The sequence below is a fragment of the Pantherophis guttatus genome, chromosome 1 (assembly GCF_059756535.1).
Source record: "Pantherophis guttatus breed Tessera chromosome 1, ASM5975653v1, whole genome shotgun sequence".
NCBI lineage: Eukaryota > Metazoa > Chordata > Lepidosauria > Squamata > Colubridae > Pantherophis > Pantherophis guttatus.
Window position 1 is genome coordinate 72814817 of NC_142063.1, and position 25111 is coordinate 72839927.

General features: G+C 40.5%; 1 protein-coding gene across 7 annotated transcripts in view; it reads right to left on the reverse strand.

Annotated features, from left to right (window-relative positions):
- Window positions 1-2586: 2586 nt before the first annotated feature.
- Window positions 2587-25111, reverse strand: part of SMOC1 (SPARC related modular calcium binding 1) — a 68874-nt gene continuing 46349 nt past the window's right edge. For 2 of the 7 annotated variants that reach the window (XM_034417659.3, XM_034417656.3), the window contains exons 8-13: window positions 18303-18495; window positions 14648-14730; window positions 13100-13205; window positions 8319-8566; window positions 7023-7073; window positions 2587-4091 (exon numbers count right to left, since the gene is read on the reverse strand). In XM_034417659.3, coding sequence (XP_034273550.1) covers window positions 4075-4091; window positions 7023-7073; window positions 8319-8566; window positions 13100-13205; window positions 14648-14730; window positions 18303-18495 — 698 coding nt within the window. In that variant the 3' untranslated portion in view covers window positions 2587-4074. The remainder of the gene's footprint in view (window positions 4092-7022; window positions 7074-8318; window positions 8567-13099; window positions 13206-14647; window positions 14731-18302; window positions 18496-25111) is intronic. The other 5 variants (XM_034417655.2, XM_034417654.2, XM_034417657.3 and 2 more) reach the window with 3 other exon arrangements.

Here is a 25111-nt window from a genome sequence, read left to right on the forward strand (position 1 = left end):
AGATCCCCAGTTCAAAACTTGACAGAAATTTCCCCCCCCTATTATTTTTATTTCTCTCAGGTTTGCTGCTTTTCTTTTTAAATTAGTTCCCCAGTGGACTGCTTCATCCTTCTTGCTGTGACTTGACATAAGAAAGAAAACTAGCAAGCTGTTATCAATTTCATTCCAACTCCCAAACAGCTATGTAAGCCTGGGAAAAAATATCACTTGCATTTTGCTAGGACTGGGGAGAGAAATAACCTACCTAGCTAGGCCAAACGTTTCAGCAGTGTATTGGAAGATGGATTTTTAAAAAAAATAAATCTAAGCAGAAGTGCTTTTCCCAAAGTAGATGTAAGTATTAAACAAAACCAAAGGATTGTTTTCATAATGCATAACCATCAGCATGAATAAAGAGCTGTAATAAAAGATCTGATGGATCGTGTGAAATCTTCTGATTTAGTGAAAGAACTGGTGGGTTACATGGACCCTTCAGGGAAACGAATGATGGTGCATTTAACCCTAGGAAGATCCTGAGAGGGGAATTAAGTTTAATAGCCTAAGTTAAAATGGCTATGGAGAAGTGGTGAAATCCAAATTTTTTTACTACCGGTTCTGTGGGCGTGGCTTGGTGGGCGTGGTGTGGCTTGGTGGGCATGGCAGGGGAAAGATACTGCAAAATCTCCATTCCCACCCCACTCCAGGGGAAGGATACTGCAAAATCTCCATTCCCACCCCACTCTGGGACCAGCCAGAGGTGGTATTTGCCAGTTCTCTAAACTACTCAAAATTTCCACTACCAGTTCTCCAGAACCTGTCAGAACCTGCTGGATTTTACCCCTGCTGTGGAGGACTTGAGCAGGACCAGAGGGTACGGGACATTCCTGTCAATTACAACATAGCATTTCACGACATGACAATAAAGTACAGAAGAGAAATCAGACATCTGCCTTTCTTCTATCAGATAGTGGGAAATCTGGCTTTACAGTGACTATGGTTGTAGTTTGTAAATAATGCTTCCTAGCATAGGTGTGAAAAAATGTACCAACTGTTATTGCTTAGACTTAACCTTTGTGGATTTAGCTGTTATTCCCTTATGCAGGGGAGCTCACTGATTTTATCTTCCAAAGTTTCCTGAATTCCTCTTAACTATAGCTCTATCAGTTACATTTTTGTTTGTCTGCTTGCTTGTTTTGGACCACTGAAATATTCTCTGTTTTTCTGATTAAGCAAAGAAAATGAATGAAACTGACTAAGCCATTCAGTAAACCAGCATAGAGTATCTGGCTTGCTGTTCCAAACAATAATTTGTATCTACTTGCTCTGAATCAGACTTCAAGAGGGGATTAGCAAATATTGGCTCCCACACATTATGCAAACTCAGGACTCACATAATTTTCAAACTGGTCTCTGAACACTGTACTTTCTTTTTAGTCAGACAAGAAAAAATATCAGATATGAATTAATTATTAAACTGGAAGCAGGGGATAGTAAAAAGTATCTCAGTTGGAAAGAGAAAAAGACACTCACAAAGCTTCTATGGCAGCTTCTAACAGCATCCTTTTTCAGAAAGGTGCATCTGCCTTTCCCTGGTGCAGTTTTGGGAAAAGATGTTTGATTTAAGGACTTTCTCTAAGCAGGTCGAAAACCTTTTTTTTTTTTCAAAGCTTTAATAAAATCCCTAATTAAAAATTATACAGCTCAAGCCTTCCCTAGCTGTCATCATGAAACAAAATAAGAACATTCAAGGGAATTATGACTGAAGAAAGTAATAGCCAAAGTCCAGGATTATTTGCCTCACCCACTAGTAACATGAAATATGTTTCCCTGCCTGTATTTTCCTTAAGATTGTCCTTGCTTATTTACAGACATTTATAAAAGATCTACTCAAGACTGATTTCCACTTGTACGCTGCTGTTTTCTACTACTAATATCACAATCCTTCCTCCCCCAAAAATCCACTAGTGGAAAAAAAAAGCATCACAATGAACTCTGTTAGCAGAAGGACCCTCCATATACATAACCCTACAGATGGACATCCAAAACATGCAGAGTACTGAAATGTTTTTCGGATGCTTTCTTTTAAATAGAAAGAATGTTAGCATTAATAGAAGAGGAATGCAATTTTATGGCAGAAAACAATTACTTGGACATGGGAGAACCAAGAAAGGATATTATCACTTATGGCCATACTTCTTTTGAGCATGGCCAAAAGAGTGATTACTGCTGGGTCAGAGGAAGGAGGATGAGGCAGACTTTGGTCTAAATCCAACCAAAAAACCCTCATACAAAGGGTATACATCTTAATGAGGAAATTATGAAATCCAGCACTGTGAAAAAGTTTATGTATCTTTATTAATTTACTGGGATTTATATGCTGCTCTAACCCAACAGGTTCTGAAAGAAGTTCCTTGGAAGAAAAACTACCAAACTAAAGGTGCCACGGATGCCCTTTGACAGAACTACACAATATTCATTTTCACAAAATAGTAAGGCAAAGTGAGAGAAGAATTTGGCATGGTCTCTGATTCTCTGGCATTGTTAACAATAAGTATAAGGGGGCTGAGAGGAAGATCCGAGTGAAGAAAAACTCTTTTAACAACATTCTTTACAAATTGTTCTTCATTCATATGGACAAAATAGACTTTTTACACTGTATATGCAAACAAAGTAATTTGAATGCATACAGAATAAGTGTTGTGAACAAAAGAAAGGAAAAAGAACACTATGCAAAAGAAGAGTTTGAAGACACATTCATTGTATGTGATACATCAGAGAAGCCAGCAGGGGGTGATGGCGATCCACGAGACAAAAATCCATTTTACAGTAAACCACAATCCAAAAAAGTCATTGTTGCAACTCACTCTTGCTTTTCCTAAACACTAAAACAGCCAGGACCAAAAAATTAAGAATATAAACAGTGAGATTCTGGCTGTACTGGACCTCTGACCCCAGTAGTCTGTCCTCACAATGATCAACTGGTGGACACTACAATGTGGAACACTTCACACAAAATAATATCCAAAGTCGTCTCTTGTTCCAGAATAATGAACTGAAGGGAGATTCCTTCTGAATGAGAGAAAAAAACCCTATCAATAGGAACGGTTCACTCGAGGAACCAAGTATCCAGGCTGGGCTTTGTGCATAGGAGGTGCTCTAGCCAGGTTATGACAGCTATTTTGTAAGGCTGTTTTATTTTCGATTCCTGAACTGGGCAGAGATTTTGTCTCATTTTTGCTAAGTGAACACTGGATATGCTGGCTAAACATGTGTATATTAAAGTCACACAATATCTGGAGTGCCATGAAGTCTCCACCCCCATTTATAATTTCATACTGCTCACTTTTACGTTTCTTGAATATTCCCCCAGATCAGCGATCCTCAACCTTTCTGGCTCTGCAGACTGGCAGCAGTGGTAGCGGCAGGAGGAGGAAGAGGTGATTTCACGCACATGCCTGCCACTTGTGCAAATGGAGCTTGGCGTACTCACCAGCCACATGTGCGGCCCAGTTCCCGACAGGCTGCAGCCTGCTAGCAGTCCATGGACTAGAACTAGGGACCACTGCCATAGATTACATATTTAGATCATTTCCTCATCAGTGATTTACAACATTTTATAAAGAACCCTCCAATAATCTCTGTAATGAATGTAATGAAGGCTGAGCTGATATCACTTAACAAAGATTGAGTGGCGTTAAGAAGACACTCCTGTCCAGAAAGACATTCCTGAAACTGCTGTGCCTCTTAAAAAGGAAACAAAGGAAACAAAAAACTGGGCAGGAATCAAATAGTCATCCTATAACCAACAGAAAATCACTGTGTAATTTACATTTTATGTACAGTATATTAAACATTTTTTCAAGTCCTTAAGATTTAAATCCCAAGTGGATGTTCAGTTTTCTTTCCAAATGTCAATGGTCTTTTCTTCAGATTACTAAAAAAAACCTGTATTATATGTAGACAATTTTTCTCTTCTTTTGTTTTTTTAACAAAGTGCAAATGTTGTGACTGCCACTTCTGCTATACTGGGTGTTGCCAGTCCTACATGTTTTCAGATGGCCATTCCATCCTTCCATCCATCCATGGCATATCCTCTTAGACAAGACGTCCTACTGAAGTTGTAGACAGAGAAGAAAACAAAAGGTGAAAAACCAATTAAATCCTATTAAAAGTAATCAATTGATTAAGGGAGCCAGTTTGATTAAGGCAGCAGGCTAGAAACCAGGAGACTGGAGTTCTAGTCCTGCCTAGGCACAAAGCCAACTAGGTCAATCACTGTCTCTCAGCCCTAGGAAGCAGATAATGGAAAACCATTTCCAGAAAATGTTGTCAAGAAAACTTCAGGGATTGGTTCAGGCAGTCACCAGGAGTTAAGATTGACTAGAAGGCATGAAAAAAAAGTTACTAAAGTTAATGAGACTTCTCCCACTGAATAACTAATGTGGGTGATACTTTCATTAGAAGCAGTAAGACCAGGGGTGAAATCCAGCAGGTTCTGACAGGTTCTGGAGAAATGGTAGCGGAAATTTTGAGCAGTTTGGAGAACCAGCAAATACCACCTCTGGCTGGCCCCAGGAGTGGGGAGGGAATGGGGATTGTGCAGTATCCTTCCCCTGGAGCAGGGTGGGAATGGAGATTTTGCAGTATCCTTCCCCTGCCACACCCACCAAGCCACACCACACCCACCAAGCCACACCCACAGAACCGGTAGTAAAAAAAAAATGGATTTCACCCCTGATTAAGACTGCCAAAACAATTGGGGTATTTGACCAGAGACCTTGAATAATAAGTACTGCATATAGATCATATAGATATACAGAGCAAACTTCTAAAGATTTTCTTTAGAACATAGAGATTATGATTTGCATTTAATTAAGAAGAGAATGCCACTAAATATACAAGCTTTGGAATGATGCTTCATTTCTAAAGGAGATTCTAAGAGCTAGGTAACCTTCCTTAGAGATGGCCTCCAATTTTAAATATATTTAAAACCTTTAATTTTAAATATAAAGACCGGTAGAAGATTCACTACAAGAGAAGCATTCGGCATAGCTAAAATTAGATTGTTTTAATTTCTTCTGGAAAGCAGTTCCTTTTACCAGCTGCACTCATTTGAAAAGGGTTTCTGATTTTCAAGGAGGGATTTTCAGGTTCAACAAAAGAGATAGCTTTTTTTCACTTTGCACAAATATTAAAATGCCATGGATAAACGTCAGGTCAGTCAAATCTACATCAGAATAAATCTAGTCATCTACCTGAGTGGGTCAGGCAGAATTTTGGTCTGGCAGGTTTTTCAATGCTTTTTAAATAATGTCTATTTAAAGAGTTCTGTACCTATTTCCATTCTCCTACACTTTCTCTTGTGCAAAGCTTTCAATAGTCATTTCCCAAGCAATCTGTTTTTATATAGTTCCTTAATGCTATTCTTTCATTTATAACTTATACCAAGGGAAGTTCTTGTTTGAAATACAGCTCTCTTTTTATATGCTTAACTTTTGCAGACACATGCTCTTTTTCAGTCACATATCTCACAAAAAATATGTGTTTATGATTATACTAATTTAAAATAATTATAATAATTTACACTTTTTTTTAAAAAAAAATCTTAATTCCTTCCCCACTGCCCATACCATCTTGGATTGAGAGAAAAGCAGGATACAATGAAGCCGTGAAAAGCAGCATAAAATTAAAATTAAGGTAAGCATATAATCATGCAGAGAATCAAACTAATCACTAGCTGTGGTTTTATAAAAACAAAAGGAAACAGTTTTCAATGCTGTATTTTACAACTTTGCTCATTGATTAAAAAGTGAATAAACATAACTTTGCAGGATCCAATCTGGGTTGGTCACTGGGACTAGAGGTTAAGGCTTCTGAGTTTTTGGACTCATGCTGGAGCCCCTTGGGTCCAAAACAGAGGTGGTAATCAGCAGGTTCTGACCAGTTCTGGAGAACCGGTAGCAGAAATTTTGAGTAGTTTGGAGAACCAGTAAATACCACTTCTGACTGGCCCTGCCCCCATCTGTTCTCTGCCTCCCGAGTCCCAGCTGATCAGGAGGAAATGGGGATTTTGCAGTAACCTTCCCCTGGAGTGGGGTGGGAATGGAGATTTTACAGTCTCTTTCTCCTGAAGGGGGGGTGGGAATGGAGATTTTACAGTATCCAACACTGTCAAACTATTCACATTTGGCTGCATTACTATTGCTATTGGTCTTCTCATCATTCCTGTCGCCCATCTCCTCCCACTTGTGACTACATGACTATAATTTTGTTGCTTGTATCCTTGCAATTTATATTATTGATTGTTTCCTAGTATGATTTGCTTATTCTACCATATAACTGTCACTGGATGTTGTGCCTTGTGATTCTTGAGGAGTGTATCTTGTCTTTTTATGTACATTGAGAGTATATGCACCAAAGACAAATTCCTTGTGTGTCCAATCATACTTGGCCAATAAAGAATTCTATTCTATTCTATTCTATTTTTCCCGCCACGCCCACCAAACCATGCCACGCCCACCAAGCCACGCCCACAGAACTGGTAGTAAAAAATTTTGAATCCCACCACTGGTCCAAAAGCTCAGAAGACAAAACCTCTGGTCCCAGTAACTGACCCAGATTGGATCCTACATCATTATCCTGGGACATGTATATTTGCCTTTAGTCGAGGATAATTTTGTGTAGGTAATTGCAAACTTTTTCTAATGTATTCTTAATAATTGTTTCCTTTATCCTTCTCTATTGAACAAAAAAGTAAGGAAAACATTATTTGGCTATTATTGAGACCATTTATATCATTCAAATATATACCAAGTTATACAAATTGTTATAAGATAAATAGTTAACAAAAATCATTCAATGAGGCCCTTTCAAATCAGAATCATTTGAAGAAAGATGAAAATTGAGCCTCTTTCTCTGGTTTTCTTGACAAGCTGGCGTGTTAACTTTGTTGCTCTGAGAAGCATCAGCTTAAAATGCTCCAAGTGGCAGGTGAAGAAAAATCTAGGGATAGGAAAGGGATCAAAACAATAAAAACTACTTACTGAAAGGATTAACACCTTGCCTTTTTCCATGTGGGAAGCTGCCAATGCTGCCTGCAAATATAAAGAATATTCTTTTGTCTATTTACTCTAGATATTGGTCAACATTACTACATTTCTTTAAAATAGGAGCTAAGTGGCTTCTCCTATGCAATGAACTCATTAATATCTGCAGAAAAAATAAAATGGAAAGAGATGGGCAATTCTGAATATAGGACATATCCTTTCGTATTAATAGATGATTTTGTTTCATTTTTTCCCCAAGGTGGCATGTCTCCAGGGTAGGGGTAGATTGAGGCAGGGAGAGCAAGAAAATTGTCTCTTTCTATAGATGAGTTAAGATGCAAGTAGTAATTTCACAGGACCCAGTACTGTATGAAGACTGGTCTTTAATTACATCCTAGAAGGCAGAGGGATACAACATACACAATCTAGGAAATCTATGATTGTACAAGTGAATTATTAGACCCAGGGAATCTGTACTTAGCAGGGTGCCTCAGGATGGGGGCTTGCTTGATCTTCACCCTAACACATCATGGTTTCAATCCAAATAAAAATAAAAAATAAATGTAAACAGTAGCATTTCAAAATCAGTTAAAGAGTTGAAAACTCCTGACTCCCGGTGATTGCCTAGGCAGGTACATGAAGTCTTCCCAGCAATCTTTTTTAGAGGTGGTTTGGCTTTGCTTTCTTCCTAAAACTCAGAGTGATTGGCCCAAGGTTACCCACCTGGCTACCCAGGTGCAGCGGTGGGTTTCCAATATTCTTAACACCAGTTCGCTGTGCATGCACTTTGCTCGCATGCGGCCAGCCTCAAAAACGTGGCTAAATAGGACGGCGTTATGTCCAGGCGGGTGGGCAGGCCCACCCGCAGTTGCCGCTACCAGTTCACCTGAACCAGTATGAACCAGCTGAATACCACCTCTGCTCAGGTGGGTCTAAAATGTAGTCTCATGGTGTCTAGCCTGATGCTTTAATCACTACACCAAACTGCCTGTTTTGAAACACATTATGAGGTATAATAACATTTTTTTAAAAATGGAACTATTTCAAAAAAAATATGCACTTAACCAAAGAAAGAACAAAGAACTTGTCTCCAAATGACCAAGATTATCAGCTTCTTGGCCCTTTTTCTTCTGGAAACAACTGTCCCTTATGCATCTTCCATTCCTCTCCCCCCCACCCAAAAAAAAAAAGCCACAATCCCACCAAAACAAAACGACTTGGACAATAAAGCAAAACAGGCTGAATTCTAAAGCCAGTTTTTAGTTCAGCTTAATCAATAAAAGACACACCAACCTTCTTCCTTCCTGACCCCCAAACAGCCTTTCAATTCCTGAAGTGAGATAGACTTGTCTTTGTTGAGATCACAGTAGTCAGTGAAGCGTCGTGTACATTTCTTGGGCTTGGCTTTCTTCTTCACGTAGCGCTTGAAGGGTTTCATCTCCCTTTTGTTGATGTCGCTGCTGTTATTGTTGTCCAGCTGGCTGAAGTACCAATGTACCACCCGCTCTTCCAGGGTATGACTGGGATCAGGCTCAGAGAACCTTGGAAGACGCATAATAGTGTCAGGCTAGATGTTTTTCTTACTTACTTACTTACTTACTTACTTACTTACTTTATTTGATTTATATACCGCCCTACTCCCGAAGGACTCAGGGCGGTGAACAGCCAAACAGTAAAAATACATAGATACAAAATTTAAAAACAAAGTAAAATCAAATTAAACAATTTGGCCCAGACAAATTAAAACACCCCAATCATTTAAAAACTGATTAAAATTTGCATAATTAAAAAGAGGGAAAAGATTAGGCCAGGCCCGCCTGGTGGAATAAAAAGGTCTTAAGAGCGTGGCGGAAGGTGCGCAGATCCAGGATCCTCCGTATCTCCGGGGGGAGCTCGTTCCAGATAGTAGGTGCCCTCACAGAGAAGGCTCTCCCCCTAGGGGCCGCCAGTCGACATTGTTTGGCCGACGGAACCCGGAAGAGCCCCTCTCTATGAGAGCGTACCGGCCGGTGGGAGGCTATTGGTGGTAGTAGGCGGTCCCGTAGATAACCAGGTCCTAAGCCATGGAGCGCTCTAAAGGTGGTAACCAAAACCTTGAAGCGCACCCGGAAGACCACCGGGACTCACATAAAATAGAAACACAAACAGAATCTGATAGTCAGATCCTTAACACACTCCTATCCTCATAAATCAACACTGTCAGATGTCTGCTTCTAGGGACAACTGGACCTCTTTTTCCAAAAGTGTTTAGAGAAGCCTTGCATAATCACAAAAGACTGTAAAAAATACAAATTTAAGCAGCTCCTAATTCAATCAACCCAGTGGAGGTATTCAGCCAGTTATATCCTGTTTGAGCGAACCGATAGCAGCGGCTGGGGGAGGCTCCGTCCACCCACCCAGACGTCATGACGTCACATTTTTGACACTCTGTGCATGCGCGGAAGGCTCGCGCGTGTGCTCACATTTGCGAACCAGTAACGAAGGTAAGTGAATACCACCCGAATCAACCCTACATACACACACATACAAACACTCTTCTGAGATAATGTACATTAAAGTGTTTTAATGAAAACACTTCTTCTTTCTTCTTCTTGTTCTTTCTGAAATGAAAGAAAATGCTAAGTGGAACTCTATTATCATCTTTCAATTATCTGTGAAAATGCTTCCTCTGCAATCATTTTAAAAGCTTTGGATACAAAAATGTCTTTGATCTAAACACCAATCTTAAAGTATCTGATGGGAATTTCAAGAGGCAGCAAGTTGTTGAGTGAACCCCTGTGAAAAACCGTTCAGGTGTTTTGTGAGAGATAAGCAATAAAAGAAGGCCATGCAGGAACAGAAAGAGATTTGCACACATAAGCACACAAAGATAGTGTTAATCAGCATCATTTGTGATCTTACTGTCTGCCAAATTTATTAGAACAGAGAACAGAGAATAACTGAGTTGGAAGGGACCTTGGAGGTCTTCTAGTCCAACCCCAACCCCCTGCCCAGGCAGGAAACCCTACACCACTTCAGACAAATGGTTATCCAACATCTTCTTAAAAATTTCCAGTGTTGGAGCATTCACAAGTTCTGCAGGCAAGTTGTTCCACGGATTAATTGTTCTAACTGTCAGGAAATTTCTCCTTAGTTCTAAGTTGCTTCTCTCTTCTCTTGAAGGTGGTTCAATATAACCCAAATGTAGAAAGAAAGAAAAACTAGCACACAAGAATTGTTTCACTTACAGGCTGTAAAATTCAGATCCAGATTTCAAATAGAATAGATGCATGAACCTAAACAACATTTCTCTGTCTAGTAATTATTGTAAAAAGTTTTTTTCTATTTTTTAAACAAACAAACAATACATCATTAATCATTCAGCGTGTCATCTGAGTACATATTTTGTGTCCCCTACTTCCTCCTCCATTGTCTTACTATATTTCTATCATATCTTAACAACAGTAACAACATCCCATCGCCCGGTTCGCGCCCATAGAGAGGGCCTATTCAGGATGCCGTCGGCTAGACAGTGGTGGCTAGCGGCCCCCAGGGGTAGAGCCTTCTCGGTTGGGGCGCCCACTCTCTGGAATCAACTCCCCTTGGAGCTCCGACTAGCGCCTGACCTTCGCACCTTCCGCCGGGAATTAAAAACTTGGCTTTTCAAATCCTTTGACCTGGTCTGATGATGGGGTTTTAAGGGTTTTAATGGGTTAATTTTAAATTTTTTAGATTTTAGTCTTTATTTTTATTGTGGCTTGTGTTTTATTGTTGTGAGCCGCCCTGAGTCCATTGTGAGATAGGGCGGCATATAAGATAAATAAATAAATAAATAAATAAATAAATAAATAAATAAATAAATAAATAAATAAATAAATAAATAAATTATATATATATATATATATCTATCTCTCTCTCTCTCTCTCTCTCTCTCTCTCTCTCTCTCTCTCTCTCTCTCTCTCTCTCTCTCTCTCTCTCTCTCTCTTGGTATGTTGGAAATGTTGGAAATGCCATCAGATACCAGGATCGTATTATCATATGTGGTGGACATGCACAGAAGCAACAAATTATTGGGTTAAAATTCAAACGTGGTTAGAGGAAATGACACAGCAACATATTGACTTAAAACCTGAATTCTTCCTATTGGGTATCTTACCAGAGAAATATAGTAAAGAAAATATATACTTGATTATACATGTTATAACTGCGGCGAGGATTGTATTTGCACAAAATTGGAAAGCAGAGAAAATCCCTACAGAGGGAGAAGTAATTAAGAAAATATTGGAATGTGCAGAAATGAATAGATTAACATTGGCAATTAAAGAAAAAGAAGAATCGGAGTATTGTAAGGTATGGGGGCAATTTTATCAATGGTTAGAGAAGATATATATATGAAAATTAATATAATTAAAATTTTTGGGGAAAATGTAATGATTTGAATGAAGATGTAAAAGCAAGATAGAAATGTAGTAAGAAAAATGGGGAGAAAGGAGGCTTAAAATTAGGTAATATAAATGTAAGAAATTTGGAAATAATGTTGTAACAAATTAAATGAAAATCTGTCTAGTAATTATTGTTCACAAACAAAGATTAAAATAAAACATAATCAGTGCATGTATAGATTTAAAATATAATACGTGCCAACACACACAAACACACATTTTAATGCTATCAAGAGCTTCAGAGAAGTGCTTTTCCCCACTGAGAGTGATCCTGGTCCCCCAGGATCCAATTGGGTTAGGGGAAAGTGGTCTTGATCCATGGGGGAAATTTTACCATGGGGATGGGCTAAACAGCCATCCTCCTGCTTCTTTTCAATTGGTATCCTCCATCAGTAATAAAGTAAAAGGAAGAGAAGAAGAAATAGATATTGTTGGTAACAATTCTGTTTTCTCACATTTCTAGCTTTCTCTTTTAATGCTACACTAATAGACATAAATGAAAAATGTAAGAAAAGCATAGCTTATACATAAATATTTAGAATTGTGAATACCAAACAAAGAGTGATAAAGTCAGTGAGAGGAAATAAAAACCTATGTGATGTGAAGAACTTGTGAAGGCATCTTAGTGTTAATTCAAGCATGTGGAAGCAACTGGATGGCATATATCTATGCAAGCGAAAACCAGCTCGTATTGACTAGCCAACTGAGAACAGATTTTTTTTACTGAAGAACCAAAATCCCACAAGATAAGTCATGTACATCCATATTTTAAATGACTTATCAGAGATTCAGATTAAAGGTCATAAGAATAAAATACAGGTTCAGGAGCATAAATCCACCAAAAACTGAGGGGAGGGGGGAGGAAATCTTCCTTTTCCTGAACTCTTCGTACTGCATTACTTTTGCTTGATTTCAGTAGCAGCCATGACCCTAGCAGGAAAAAACTGAGGTAAAATGGAAGAAGGTTCACTTGTTCTCCTTTTTAGAGAAGAGACCCATTTTATATATGAATTGTACAAATCTTAATTATTTGTACAATTATTATTATTATAATTAATAATTAATAATTAATTATTTGTGTCTCAAGCACAAAAAGCAAGAGCTTATCTCTTTCATAATGAAAATGGGGAGTGATACTTGGTAGTCCTCAACTTACAATCATTTATTCAATAGTGATTCAAATAAATGACCACCTCCCAAAAAGTCAATTATGACCTAAATTCAAATTTATGACTATTGCCCTTCCCCCAGTCTTACTGTATGCGATCACAATTTGGACTCTTGGCAAGCAGCTCACATTTACAAACAGTATCCCATAGTCAGATGGTCACAATTTGTGATTATTATTTTTTTGTTAGTTTCCAACTATGTGACTCAAGTTACAAACATGGTGATTCAATCATAAAAAGATCCGGTCCCATCAGGTGATGATTCAATTTTTCACCACAACTTACAGTGGAAATTTCAGTCCCAATGGTGATCTTAAGTCAAGGACTATCTTTATACGAGGAAGCCTCTTTGTTTTTCATAAAACAGCATATACCGCATAGGTTTCTACTTTGTATCATCCTCTTGCAATTGTGTTATTGTCCAGGCTAGAAACAGGTTTTTGGGTGTCCCATTTCTATTTCACCTGAATGCTTCCAAACTCACCTTCCACCTCCAGCAGGTGCTGCTGAGTTAATAGCCTGTACCATATCTGTGGTGAGAGCATCCAGTAAACTGGTAATAAATTCTACTTTTTTCCCTTCTGGGCAACCTGGAAAGGAGAGCAACTCAGTTTTAAAAAAACAGAAGACAAAACAGGTTTCCATATCTATACTGTTGTCATGCTATGTTTCAGGCAGTTCTGATGAGACACTTTCAGTAGGCTGAAATCTCAACTGGATCTTCAATAGCAGCAGACATTTTCTTCTTCTACAGTAAATGTACATATCATGGAGCTATACCCAATAAGGAGGCAAAGATTGATTTCTCTAAGAAAATTGCTCTTGGTTGTTCAGTGGAATTATAACATAATTGCACAAATGCATACTGTGCATATTTCATATTAATATGCATTAAACCTGTCAATAAGAATAAAAAGAAATAATAGCAAAAGAAAACAGCAAGGGGGGTTTCATGGACACTGAAAGTCAATCACAAACGATCATTGGAGATTATAGATTTTAGTCTTTATGGATATTTTAAATTAACTTTTGCTAACGTCTTGGAAAAGCCCAGAAGTCTCAAACAGCATGGACAGTAACAATCCCAACAGGACTGTAGGCTGACTGGTTGGGGAAGGCTGTTTTAAATCATAATGCAAATATCTCCTTATTTTTCATTAAAATGTAATCATAGAGTCCACACAGGAGTGAAATCCAGCAGGTTCTGACAGATTCTAGAGAACCAGTAGCGGAAATTTTGAATAGTTTGGAGAACCGGCAAATGCCACCTCTGGCTGGCCCCAGGGTGGGATGGGAATGGAGATTTTGCAATATCCTTCCCCCAGGAGTGGGGAAGGAATGGGGATTTTGCAGTATCCTTCCCCTGGAGTGGGGTGAGAATGGAGATTTTACAGGATCCTTCCCCTGCCATGCCCACCAAGCTACACCACACCTACCAAGCCACGCCCACAGAACCGGTAGTAAAAAAAAACTGGATTTCATCACTGGGTCCACCCAATGAAGCTTCTAGTGGCAAGAACATATAGCTATATTGGAAATTTCTACAGGTTAAAAATGTGGAGTGTCATTAGCATGTTACTAAATTATACATTGCAGGAAAAACAGGATGTTTCAATTCCACTATGATCATAATCCAATAATGAAATAGTGTAAATTAGCAACTGCACATGCTAGAGAAAATCCTGAACAGTTATTCAACCATAATGAATACCTTCTACATTTTTAAATTCAACATTTGTACAAAGATTCCTTGAATATGAGTCAAACCAAATTGATGGGGAAAGAACTAGAAATAGGACAGCAAAAGAAACTGTTCAAGCCCAAATTAATTTTAGTGGGGAAAGGAATTACCTCTTCCCATACATTTTATGGCATTGTTGTCACCATTATTGACATTATATGATGTGAAGTGATTATATAAATAAAAGGTTTAACATCAAAACAAAATTCTATAATCCACTGGCTAATTATATCCAACCAATGGATGGGACCCTGCCCATCCTTATCACTCTTATTATTCCTTCATTTTTACCTGGAAGTTCTCGGTCTTTGAAAGGATCATCAATTTCTGGACTTCTGGATCGAGCATCGCTTTCACATACAGGGGTCTCATATCTAAAGAATGGAAATAGTTTTTAAAAACAGCACATTCTTAAGGCATGTGTGTCAATAAGTTTCATATTCTCCAACCCTGTGGAAATACAAGGTACACCAGACCAGAGAGTTCAATTTTTTTTTCTATATTATCCCTTTCAAAACAATGCTATATCACACGATTTTATTCCATGGGCATTGTTCCAACTGATATCTTGCCTCACACAGGCAGTAGAGCACCCAAAGGACTTGGCATTCAGCTGGAGCCTGTGAAACAAATGGGATGGATGTAACTGTTGTCATATGGAGATCCTTTTCTGATCAGTTTTAGACTGTTGGTTGCTGTAGACCTCAAAAGACATAGAGTATCAGAGAAAGTGGCCTGTTCCAAATGCCTGATGAATTTGGATATTTCCTAAATTGGCCCAGATGAGGGAGAACAAGTTGAAATTTAATTCAGATATGATGGAGGCCCTATTAATAAGTATGTCTGAAAATTGAAGGGAAGCCTATTTGGGATAAGGATGTACCTCCCCAGGAAAAGGACTTCACAGTTTGGATACTTTTTCAACCTATCTGTCACTGTATTTGCTAAGGGTTGGAGTGATGAGGGGAGTACATTACAATTACAACTGCCCTGTTTCCCCCAAAATAAGACATCCCCTGATAATAACCCCAATCGGGCTTTTGAGCACATGGCAATAAGGCCAAGTATTTATTTCAGGGTTCAAAAAAAATATAAGACAATAAAAAAAATAAGGGTCTTATTTTCAGGGAAACATGATAGTGCCATCTGCTACTTGTCAACTGTCCAGTTAGCGAACCCAAAACAAGAAAACACTCTCAGGAGAATTGAATACCCAAAAAATAAAACTTTATTGGATACACTTTGTGGGTACTGAAGAAATGAAACCAACTCTAGTTTCCCGTGCAAATGCTTGCCCTCTTAAACAACACTTTCTCATTCTCCCCAGCCCCTGGTTGATCACATTGTCCAAATATGAGATGGTCTTTTGTTATGAGAACAGTCCACCTCTTTCCCAATTGCCTGCAGTAATGACCTTGCTATCACGATCTCCACATATATTCTCCACATTCCATCTCCCTCCCCCCAGTTCATTGGCAAGTTGAAAAGCATTAGGTTTGAAAGAAGCAAAGCAGTTCAATCTTGACACTACTCTTCTTGAGTCGGTTGCATGGTGATCCACTACTGATATGGGAATATTTCTCACAAAGGGCTGGAAATTACAATTGGTACAAAATGCAATAAGTAGGCTGCTGATCACAACAAGACACAGGAATCACATACAACCACATGAGATATATACCCTGGCTACCAGCTGCCTATCAAACACAATATAAGGTGGTTCTAAATCTAGTTTAGATTCTTAATCGGAGGAACCGTCTCTCCCACAAAGAACCTACCCAGATCAACAGGAGAGATCCTTCTGAAGATTAGCACAATAGGGGGCACCTACTATCTGGAACGAGCTCCCCCCAGAGATACGGAGGATCCCGGATCTGCGCACCTTCCGCCACGCTTTAAAGACCTTACTATTTCACCAGGTGGGCCTGGCCTAATTTTATGCCTCTTTTATAAAAGATTTTTAATTTTTAAATATCTTTTAGTATTTTATACATTCAATTCTAAATTGGTTTTAAAAGTTTGGGGTTTTAAATTTGTCGGGGCCAAAATTATTTAATTTGATTTTATTCTACTTTTAAATTTTGTATGTATGTGTTTTATTGTTTGGCTGTGCACTGCCCTGAGTCCTTTGGGAGTAGGGCGGTATAGAAATCAAATAAAATAAATAAATAAATAAATAAATAAATAAATAAATAAATAAATAAATAAATAAATAAATAAAATAAAATAAAATAAAATAAAATAAAATATTCAGCACATGGGAGAGGGGCTTTTTTCCCCTGTAATCTCAGAATATCAAATGTTCAAGTTAGTTCATTTAACTCCACTGTCGCTCAACAAAATGCATATCAAAAACTACCTCTTCCACTAAACTTTAGCCGAGTTTAACAATAGGCAGGCCCGACCCAGGCCGAGTGCAGGGAGGTCATGGAAAGCCGCGTGCCCTACTGTACAAGGACAGGAAGGTCAGGGAGTTTTACTGAGCAATTTGTGACTTTCCCTGCCAGTTTCTCTATTGACTTTGCTTGCTGGAAGACAGGATAGGAAGTTGGAAATAGAAATCACTGTGGGGCACTGCAACTGTCGTGTGAGCTAGTTGACAAGTGTCTGAATAACAATCTTGTGACCATGCATAAGTGCCAGTCATTCAGCTACTGCAACTTAGAATGATCACTGAATAATTGGTTGGTAAGAGAGGACTACTGGTACTACAACATTAAAACACTAAGATCTCGCTCTATTAAACAAATCTTACTGTTACTGTTACTCTCAAGCCTCTGAAAGTCACAAAAAGAATGTAGAGACAGATAAATTGATCAAGGAGAGATTCAACCTATAAATAAGGAGAAATTTTCTGACAGTGAGAACAATCAACCAATAGAACAGCTTGCCTTCAAAAGTTGTGGGTGCTTCATCACTGGAGGCTTTCAAGAAGAGACTAGACTGCCATCTGTCAGAAATGGTATAGGGTCTCCTGCTTGAGCAGGCGGTTGGACTAGATGACCTCCAAGGTATCTTCCAACTCGGTTATTCTATTCTAAAAGGATTCTTTTACTAGGACACAGTAAATATGGGCCAGGGTATTCCAACAAAAGACCCCAGGAAAATAAATAAAAGTTCAACTCCATGTATTAATTAGTTATTTGCATGTTTGGATCATCTAAACTTAAAAGAATTGTATAAGGCTGCAATTTAGTATTTGTTTCCCCAATTAATAGGAAATTTAAAGAAAGTCGTAAGTTTAATAAAATATAATCAATCATTAATGAATTTTATACTGTAGATTTACAATTCCTGGATGGAATTAAACAAAGTAATTATAATTTTTAAGGTAGCAAATTTTTTCTCCAGTTTAATCACTAATGACATTAAGCATTGATACATGCATTTCAGACGCAAACAAATGAAAATTTTATCTTTTTCATACTTATAGAGCAGGGGTGTCAAACTCGATTTCATTGAGGGCTGCATCAGGATTGTGTTTGATCTTGGGGGGGGCATGGCCAGCTTGACATTACTTGTGTTGGGGTGATTGTGGTGGCCCGAACGCTCTGCCAGAGAAAACATGCTCCTGAGCTCCGTTTTCGGCTGCAATGGCCTCCTGCAACCCTCTGCCAGAGAATACAGAGCTCGGAAGGTTCACACACTGCCCTCTCAAGCTCCATTTTCACTGGCAAAAACACTGCGGGCCGATCCTTTGCCGTTTTCAGGGCAGCCCACTGGGCCAGATCTAAACACCTTGTGGGCCGGATCAGGCCCCCGGGCCTTGAGTTTAACACCCCTGTTATAGAGGGACGCTACATTTCATCATACTGTAGGTTGACCAAGGTTATCCATCCCTGATCTAAATCCTCTTTATCTAAATCCTGCTTCCTTCAACCTCATTCCACCTCCACGCTACGATTGATTTCATATAAAGGTGAAATTGGAAGCAAATTGTTCTTACCGGGTAGAAGTGCCAGGTAGGGGTCGACCAGTGTCTACCAGAACACACCAGCAGTAGCCGGTGGACTGATGACACTGCACCGGTTTGTACAGTCCTCCAGGGGCACATTCAGGGATAACAATTCCTTCACGTGGATTCTGCTTGGCTTCCTCAAGTGCACTCTGCCTTTCTTGATCACAAGAATTAATTTTCTCTGAAAAAGAAATCATGAATTAATAGCTATTCAGGAAGTTTTACAGGAAGCTTCCACCTTAAGCAGCCTCCCACCTCAAAAAGAAAGCAAAACAAACAAACCCCCACCTGGTTCATATATCACATTATCGTAAATCATGATGCAGTTAGACTGGTTTAGCCTTACAGAACCAGGCCTATAGCTTGTTCAATAGCTTGATTGCAACTTGCATCTTTTTGTCAAAGGAAGCCCTGCTGTTCACTTAGTCAAATAGAGAGAAAGCAGGTTGAGTAACCCTTCAATCATTTGCTTGGGTTTCTATTCATTTGTTTTGATAAGAAGATGGAGAAAAAGAAAATGGAAAATCCACTACTGGAACTAAAAAGAAATTCTAGATATATGAATCCTGAATGCATTGTTTGTGGAAAGGAAGTGTGAACATGTGTGAATACAGGACCATCATTTAGATATAGGCAGATATAAAGTTGAAATGAATTTTATATTTTTATAAAATAAAGTAATGAAGCAAGTTGGGGGGGGAAATAAAATGCAGATGGAAGAACAATTGACAAAATCTGCTCAAACACTGATAAAATCTGATTGAACTCTGCTGGTAAGCATTCGCGGTAAAGTCTATTTTATGGCAATGATGAAGACAGAGAAAATAATATTTCTTTTCTTTTCCATTGCCACTGCAACTTCAGTGCACCCTGTAAAACTTTTCCAAGTGGTTCTTGGGCCACTTTGGGATGATTTACAACTCTCAGCGGTTAGCTATAACATATTTATAGGGGCAAATAAATGACATTTATCTTGATTTAGAGTCTACACTTCCAGCAATTTAATCTACTGGAGTGCCTAGCCCTAGGTGGTCAGATTTCTTTGGAAGAATTTGAGTGCTGAGGTCAAGCAAAATCAAATCCTGATATTTCTAACTTGTGTTTTTCTTCTTGAGAAATAAATGACATGTTATTCTACGGATAACTGAATGATGGACACAGAAAAGGAGGAAGCAAATGCAGATGTTCGGCTATTAGAAAAAAGACTTGTTCTGTCTGGCAGAAAGGACACAGGTCACAGCAACTCAAATAAAAGCACTGATGTCAGGATTTGTCTTGTATTTTGTTTCTAGAATAAAAGCTGCTTCAGTTACACTCCAAATTCTATTTCAAGTAAGTTTCTCAACCTCCACAGTGTTAGTGCTTTGAATAGTTGCAACAGACCTTAAATTGGACTTGGAAACTAATTGGAAAGCAATAAAAGCATTATTATTTAAGCATTATACATTTTAAATAAACCTCCGCATTCAGCACTTTTAGCAGCTTCTTCAAACTCTTCAAAATTTCCACACATTTTCAAGGGCTAAAGATAAAAGCTCCTTGGCTTAAGTCTGATACTTGATGACTGCATCCATGCAGCTTTTGGCAATGTTACACTTCTAAATCTGTTCACTACCTTGGAATTTGAGCCCAAAATTTAACGTTGCTAAACAAGACATTTGTTAAGTGAATTTTGCCCCATTTTATAACCGTTTGTGCCAAGTGATTCATTGAAGTTGTTAAGTTAGTAACATGGCTGTTAAGTGAATCTGGCTTCCCGTTAACTTTGCTTATCAGAAGGTTGCAAAAGCCGATCACATTACCCTGGGACTCTGCAACCATCATAAATATGAACCAGTTGCCAAGCATCTGATCCAGGGTTCTGTGGGTGTGGCTTGGGGGGGGGGGGTAATGTGACTGGGTGGGTGTGGTGAACTTTTTTTTTTTTAACTTTTCAAAGCATTTTTTCTAATGCTTTGAAAAGCCTCTGCCGATCAACTCAGCTGGGATCGTCAGAGACTTTTCAAAACATTTTTTTACCACCTCTTCAGCCAAGAGGTTGCAGAAAAAAATGCTTTGAAAAGCCTCTGACGATCCCAGGTGAGCCGTATGATCATCAGAGGCTTTTTTTTTTTTTTTTACTTTTAAAAGCATTTTTTCGTCGGAAGAGGTTGTAGAAAAAATGCTTTTAAAAGTAAAAAAAAAAGCCTCTGATGATTGTGTGGCTCAGCTGGGCATGGTGGAGTGGGGGGCAGTGATTTTTGCTACCGGTTCTCCGAACCACCTGCTGCCATCGCTACCGGATCGGGCGATTCAGTCCGAACCAGAAGCATTTCACCCCTGATCTGATCATGTGATCAAGGGGATTGTCGAGCCCTATCCTCCCGCTGGGCGCCGAACCGCTCGACAACTCACCTGGCTCCGCTCGCCCGCGCGGCAACATGGGCGTGGGATAGCATGGGGCTGCGCCCGCCCCTCCAACACTCTTCCTAGTTTCGGCCGGGACACACGCACATTTACACGTGGGGGGATGTACAGAGGCGCTTTGGTGGGGGGGGTGGAAGCGTCGGGGCTAGGGTTTCACAGGGTCGGGTAGCTTTTGCTCGGGAAGTTTCTGACATGCAGCAGCTGGCTCCTATCACCGCCCCGCCCGTTTCCAGCCTGCTGATTCGCCACTGGCGGGGCGTTGTTCCGGGCTCCGCCTCACAGCTGGCGGGCGCGGGATGGATTTAAGCGCTACATGCCGTATGCATGGAGCACCAATTTTACATCGTTACGACTGTAGCGTTTTCGGGACGGACAAGATTAAACCAGCATTACATTCCAACGTTGTTCTTGGTGGTTTGTCCTTGTTGCGCCTGAGGATTCTGAGAGGAAATTGGCGCTCCTCTTTTCATCTTTTCTAAAGCGGCGGGATGGCGGAGGGTTTGGACCCTGAGGCACTTACACAGGACATCGTGGGGGATGAGCGAGAGGAGACCCCACCAACCCAGGACGTTTCTCTGGCTCCGGATCTGGTGGTTCGGCCAAAAGAGCAAGTAAAGACCCACGACGGGGAGGAGCGCGAGATACTTGAAACACAGTCTGGCGCCACCCCCTCTGCTTCTGGTGACTGGTGGCATAGCTCGGCGCTCGCTGGCCCTGGAAGCCTCAAAACGCAAACTCCTTTTTCTATGGATGAGAGGTTTCTGAAGTGGCGTGAGAGACGGTGGGTGGAGGATGAGGAAGGGGGTGAGTGGAGCTATTCCACAGGTCTGGGCCCCTCCACCTTGGATGTTTTGAGGGAAAGGTTTGGGGAGTCCAGTTTCCGTGATGCACAGTCCTGGCAGCCATGGGCTGTGGGGGTGGAACCTGGTTCTGGTTGGCAGAGTGGGACAGGAACATCAGGTGCAAGCACACGTTTCCGGCTAGCCAGCCCTAAACTGCGGGTGGAGCAAGCAGCCAGTCAACAGAGGAAAGCAGACCCCCCCCTCATCGGACACACATACCTCATCTTCAGGGGGGACGGGGGAGCACGAATGGATGCCCGAGGACGTTCTCTTCCTGCTCAGGGGATACGGGGGGGGCCCACTCCGGTCCTGGGCAGCGGCTCATGTCGCATGGGTCCCGGGGGCCAGCAGGTCCACCCGGGCCGGTACTATCGTGGCCCCCAGGGACTTGGGGCTCGCAGCCAATGTGGGGTCCGCCTCCCTTGCAAGCGACTTTTGACGGGAGTCCTGATAGGGTAGCCATATTCTTGAACCAGGTCATCAGCTATATGGACCTTTACGGTCACTTCTACCCATCTCAATGGGCCATGGTAGTTGCTATCACCACCGTCCTGACTGGGGAGGCGGCGGATTGGGTAGCGACCTTCACAGTGACCACGCTCGAGACCTGACTGATGTTGGCCTGTTCCTTGAGGGTCTCAGGGCTCGTTTTGAGGACGACTCCAGGACACAACAGGCCGAGGGAGAGTTGGTGACTTTAAGACAAAAGGGCCGCCCTGCAAAGGATTACGTTAAGGAGTTTCGGACTGTTGCGGGACGGCTACGGGCATGGCCCGAACGTATGCTAGTGCATCAGTTCCATTTAGGCCTGGACAGAGATCTCAGACAAGCATGTGTGTATAGGGGACTGCCTCCTCGTCTTTCAGAGTGGTTCCGAGCAGCAATTGAATTGGATGTCGGCTTACGGGAGTTTCGGGTCAAAACTGTTACAGGGCCACCGCCTCAAACGAGGAGGAGTCCGGAACGGCCCATCATCAATCGCAGCAGTTTTCCCCCTGGATCCGGGGATTCCAATCGTAGACCAACCTTCCGGTGTTTCCGTTGCAACCAGGTGGGCCACAGAGCCTTAGACTGTCCTCTTCCACCCCCCCAACCAGTCACCAGTCGCACCCCCGCGACTGGCAGAAGAGGTCGTGAACGCCAACGGGTAACACCCGAGCGCACCAGGGCGGTATCACAGATCCCCCAGTCGGGTCCTAACGCATCGATGTCCGAGGTTGTGGACCGTTCCAGGATCGTTCCGCCCCTCCAACACTCTTCCTAGTTTCGGCCGGGACACGCGCACATTTACACGTGGGGGGGGATGTACAGAGGCGCTTCGGTGGGGGGGTGGAAGCGTCGGGGCTAGGGTTTCACAGGGTCGGGTAGCTTTTGCTCGGGAAGTTTCTGACATGCAGCAGCTGGCTCCTATCACCGCCCCGCCCGTTTCCAGCCTGCTGATTCGCCACTGGCGGGGCGTTGTTCCGGGCTCCGCCTCACAGCTGGCGGGCGCGGGATGGATTTAAGCGCTACATGCCGTATGCATGGAGCGCCAATTTTACATCGTTACGACTGCAGCGTTTTCGGGACGGACAAGATTAAACCGGCAGATATATGAAGGACAATGTAAGGCAAGTAATAGACTTATTGGAATATCTTGACAAGAATAAACAGATTTCTGCAGTGCTGGTTTTTTTGGATGCGGAGAAGGCCTTTGATAGAGTGGATTGGAATTTTCTACTAAAGACTTTAAAAAAGATGGGCTTTGGGGACCAATTTATACAGGCGATCTCAGCAATTTATCAAGAGCAAAAAGCACAGATTATTATTAATGGAAGTTTGACGACAGAGTTTAAAATTGAAAAAGGAACAAGACAGGGATGTCCGTTGTCCCCACTTTTATTTATTTTAACATTGGAAGTCTTGCTAAATACAATACGGGACTCAAAAATTTTGAAAGGCATAATGATAAGGCAAGAGGATTATAGAATAAAGGCATTTGCAGATGATCTGGTGGTTACCCTATCACAACCAATGGAATCAACAATCCTGATGAACGACATTATACAAGACTATGGTAGAGTTTCAGGTTTTAGAGTGAATTCAAAAAAGACTAAAATGATAGTCAAAAATATGACACAAGATCGTAAACATGAGCTTGAAAGGAGGGCAGGTTTTGAAATTGTACCTAAGGTAAAATATCTTGGAGTTCAGGTTGCAGAATCAAACATGAAATTGTTTCAAAATAACTATGAGGTGTTGTGGCGAGAGGTTCAGAAAGACATGGAGACTTGGAAAAAGCTGCAACTGTCTTTACTTGGAAGAATAGCAGCAGTTAAGATGAACATTTTGCCAAGATTTCTGTTTTTGTTTCAAATGATTCCGGTGCTTAAAAGTGATAAACAACTGAAAGTTTGGCAAACTGGATTTAATAAGTTTGTCTGGAACGACAAAAAGCCGAGAGTGAAATTGAAAATTATGCAAGATGTTCCAGAAAGAGGAGGCCTTAAACTTCCAAACCTACAGTTATATTATGATGCAGCAGCTTTAACTTTAACAAGTGATTGGTTTGGAAGTAAAAAGGCTGGAATATTGAATGCAGAAAGTTTTGATCTTGAATTTGGATGGCATGCTTACCTATTTTATGATGACAAAGTTGATAAAGTATTTAAAAGTCATATACTTAGAGACTCTTTGATGAGAGTTTGGAAGAAGCACCGACTCAAATGGGATTATAAAATACCGCTATGGCTGGATCTTGGTCATACCTTGTGGAATACAAATATAATGTCACTCGGGGGGTTTTTATACAAAGAGGTTCTTTTTACAGATGCGGGTAGATGGCAGCTGAAGACCTTGCAGACACTGTTGGACGAAGGGATTAATTTAACTTGGTTACAATATAATCAATTACAATTGAGATGGAAAGAGGACCAAAAAACTGGTATTATGTTGCATGAGGAAGAATTGGTTAGACATATAAGACAGAAAGGTCCAATGCATATTAAAAGGCTTTATAATGTTTTGCTAGAAAGGGATTCAGAAACGGAATTAGTTAAAGATTGTATGATTAAGTGGGCACAAAATTTTGAAGAACCAGTGATGTTGGAAACATGGGAAAAAATTTGGGTTCAGAATGTTAAATTTACACAATCGCAGAATCTGAGGGAAAATTTTTATAAAATGTTTTATAGATGGCATTTAGATCCTAAAAAGCTGTCATGTATGTACCCTAATGTTCAGCCAAAATGTTGGAGATGCGAATGTTTGGATGCTACGTATTATCATGTTTGGTGGACCTGTAGGAAAGTTAAGGCTTTTTGGATAAAAATATGGTGGGTCATGCAGAATGTTTTGAAGAAAAAAATTCAATTTTCTCCACAATTGTTTTTATTGGGTATAGTTAAGGGTTTTACACGGGGTGAAGTAAAATTAATATTGTATATGATAACAGCAGCAAGATTGTTGATAGGTAAATATTGGAAGAATGAAGCTTTGCCTACTATCGAGGAATGGACTTTGAAGATGGCCAGTTTTGCAGAGATGGCGAAGATTTCAGCATATTTAAAA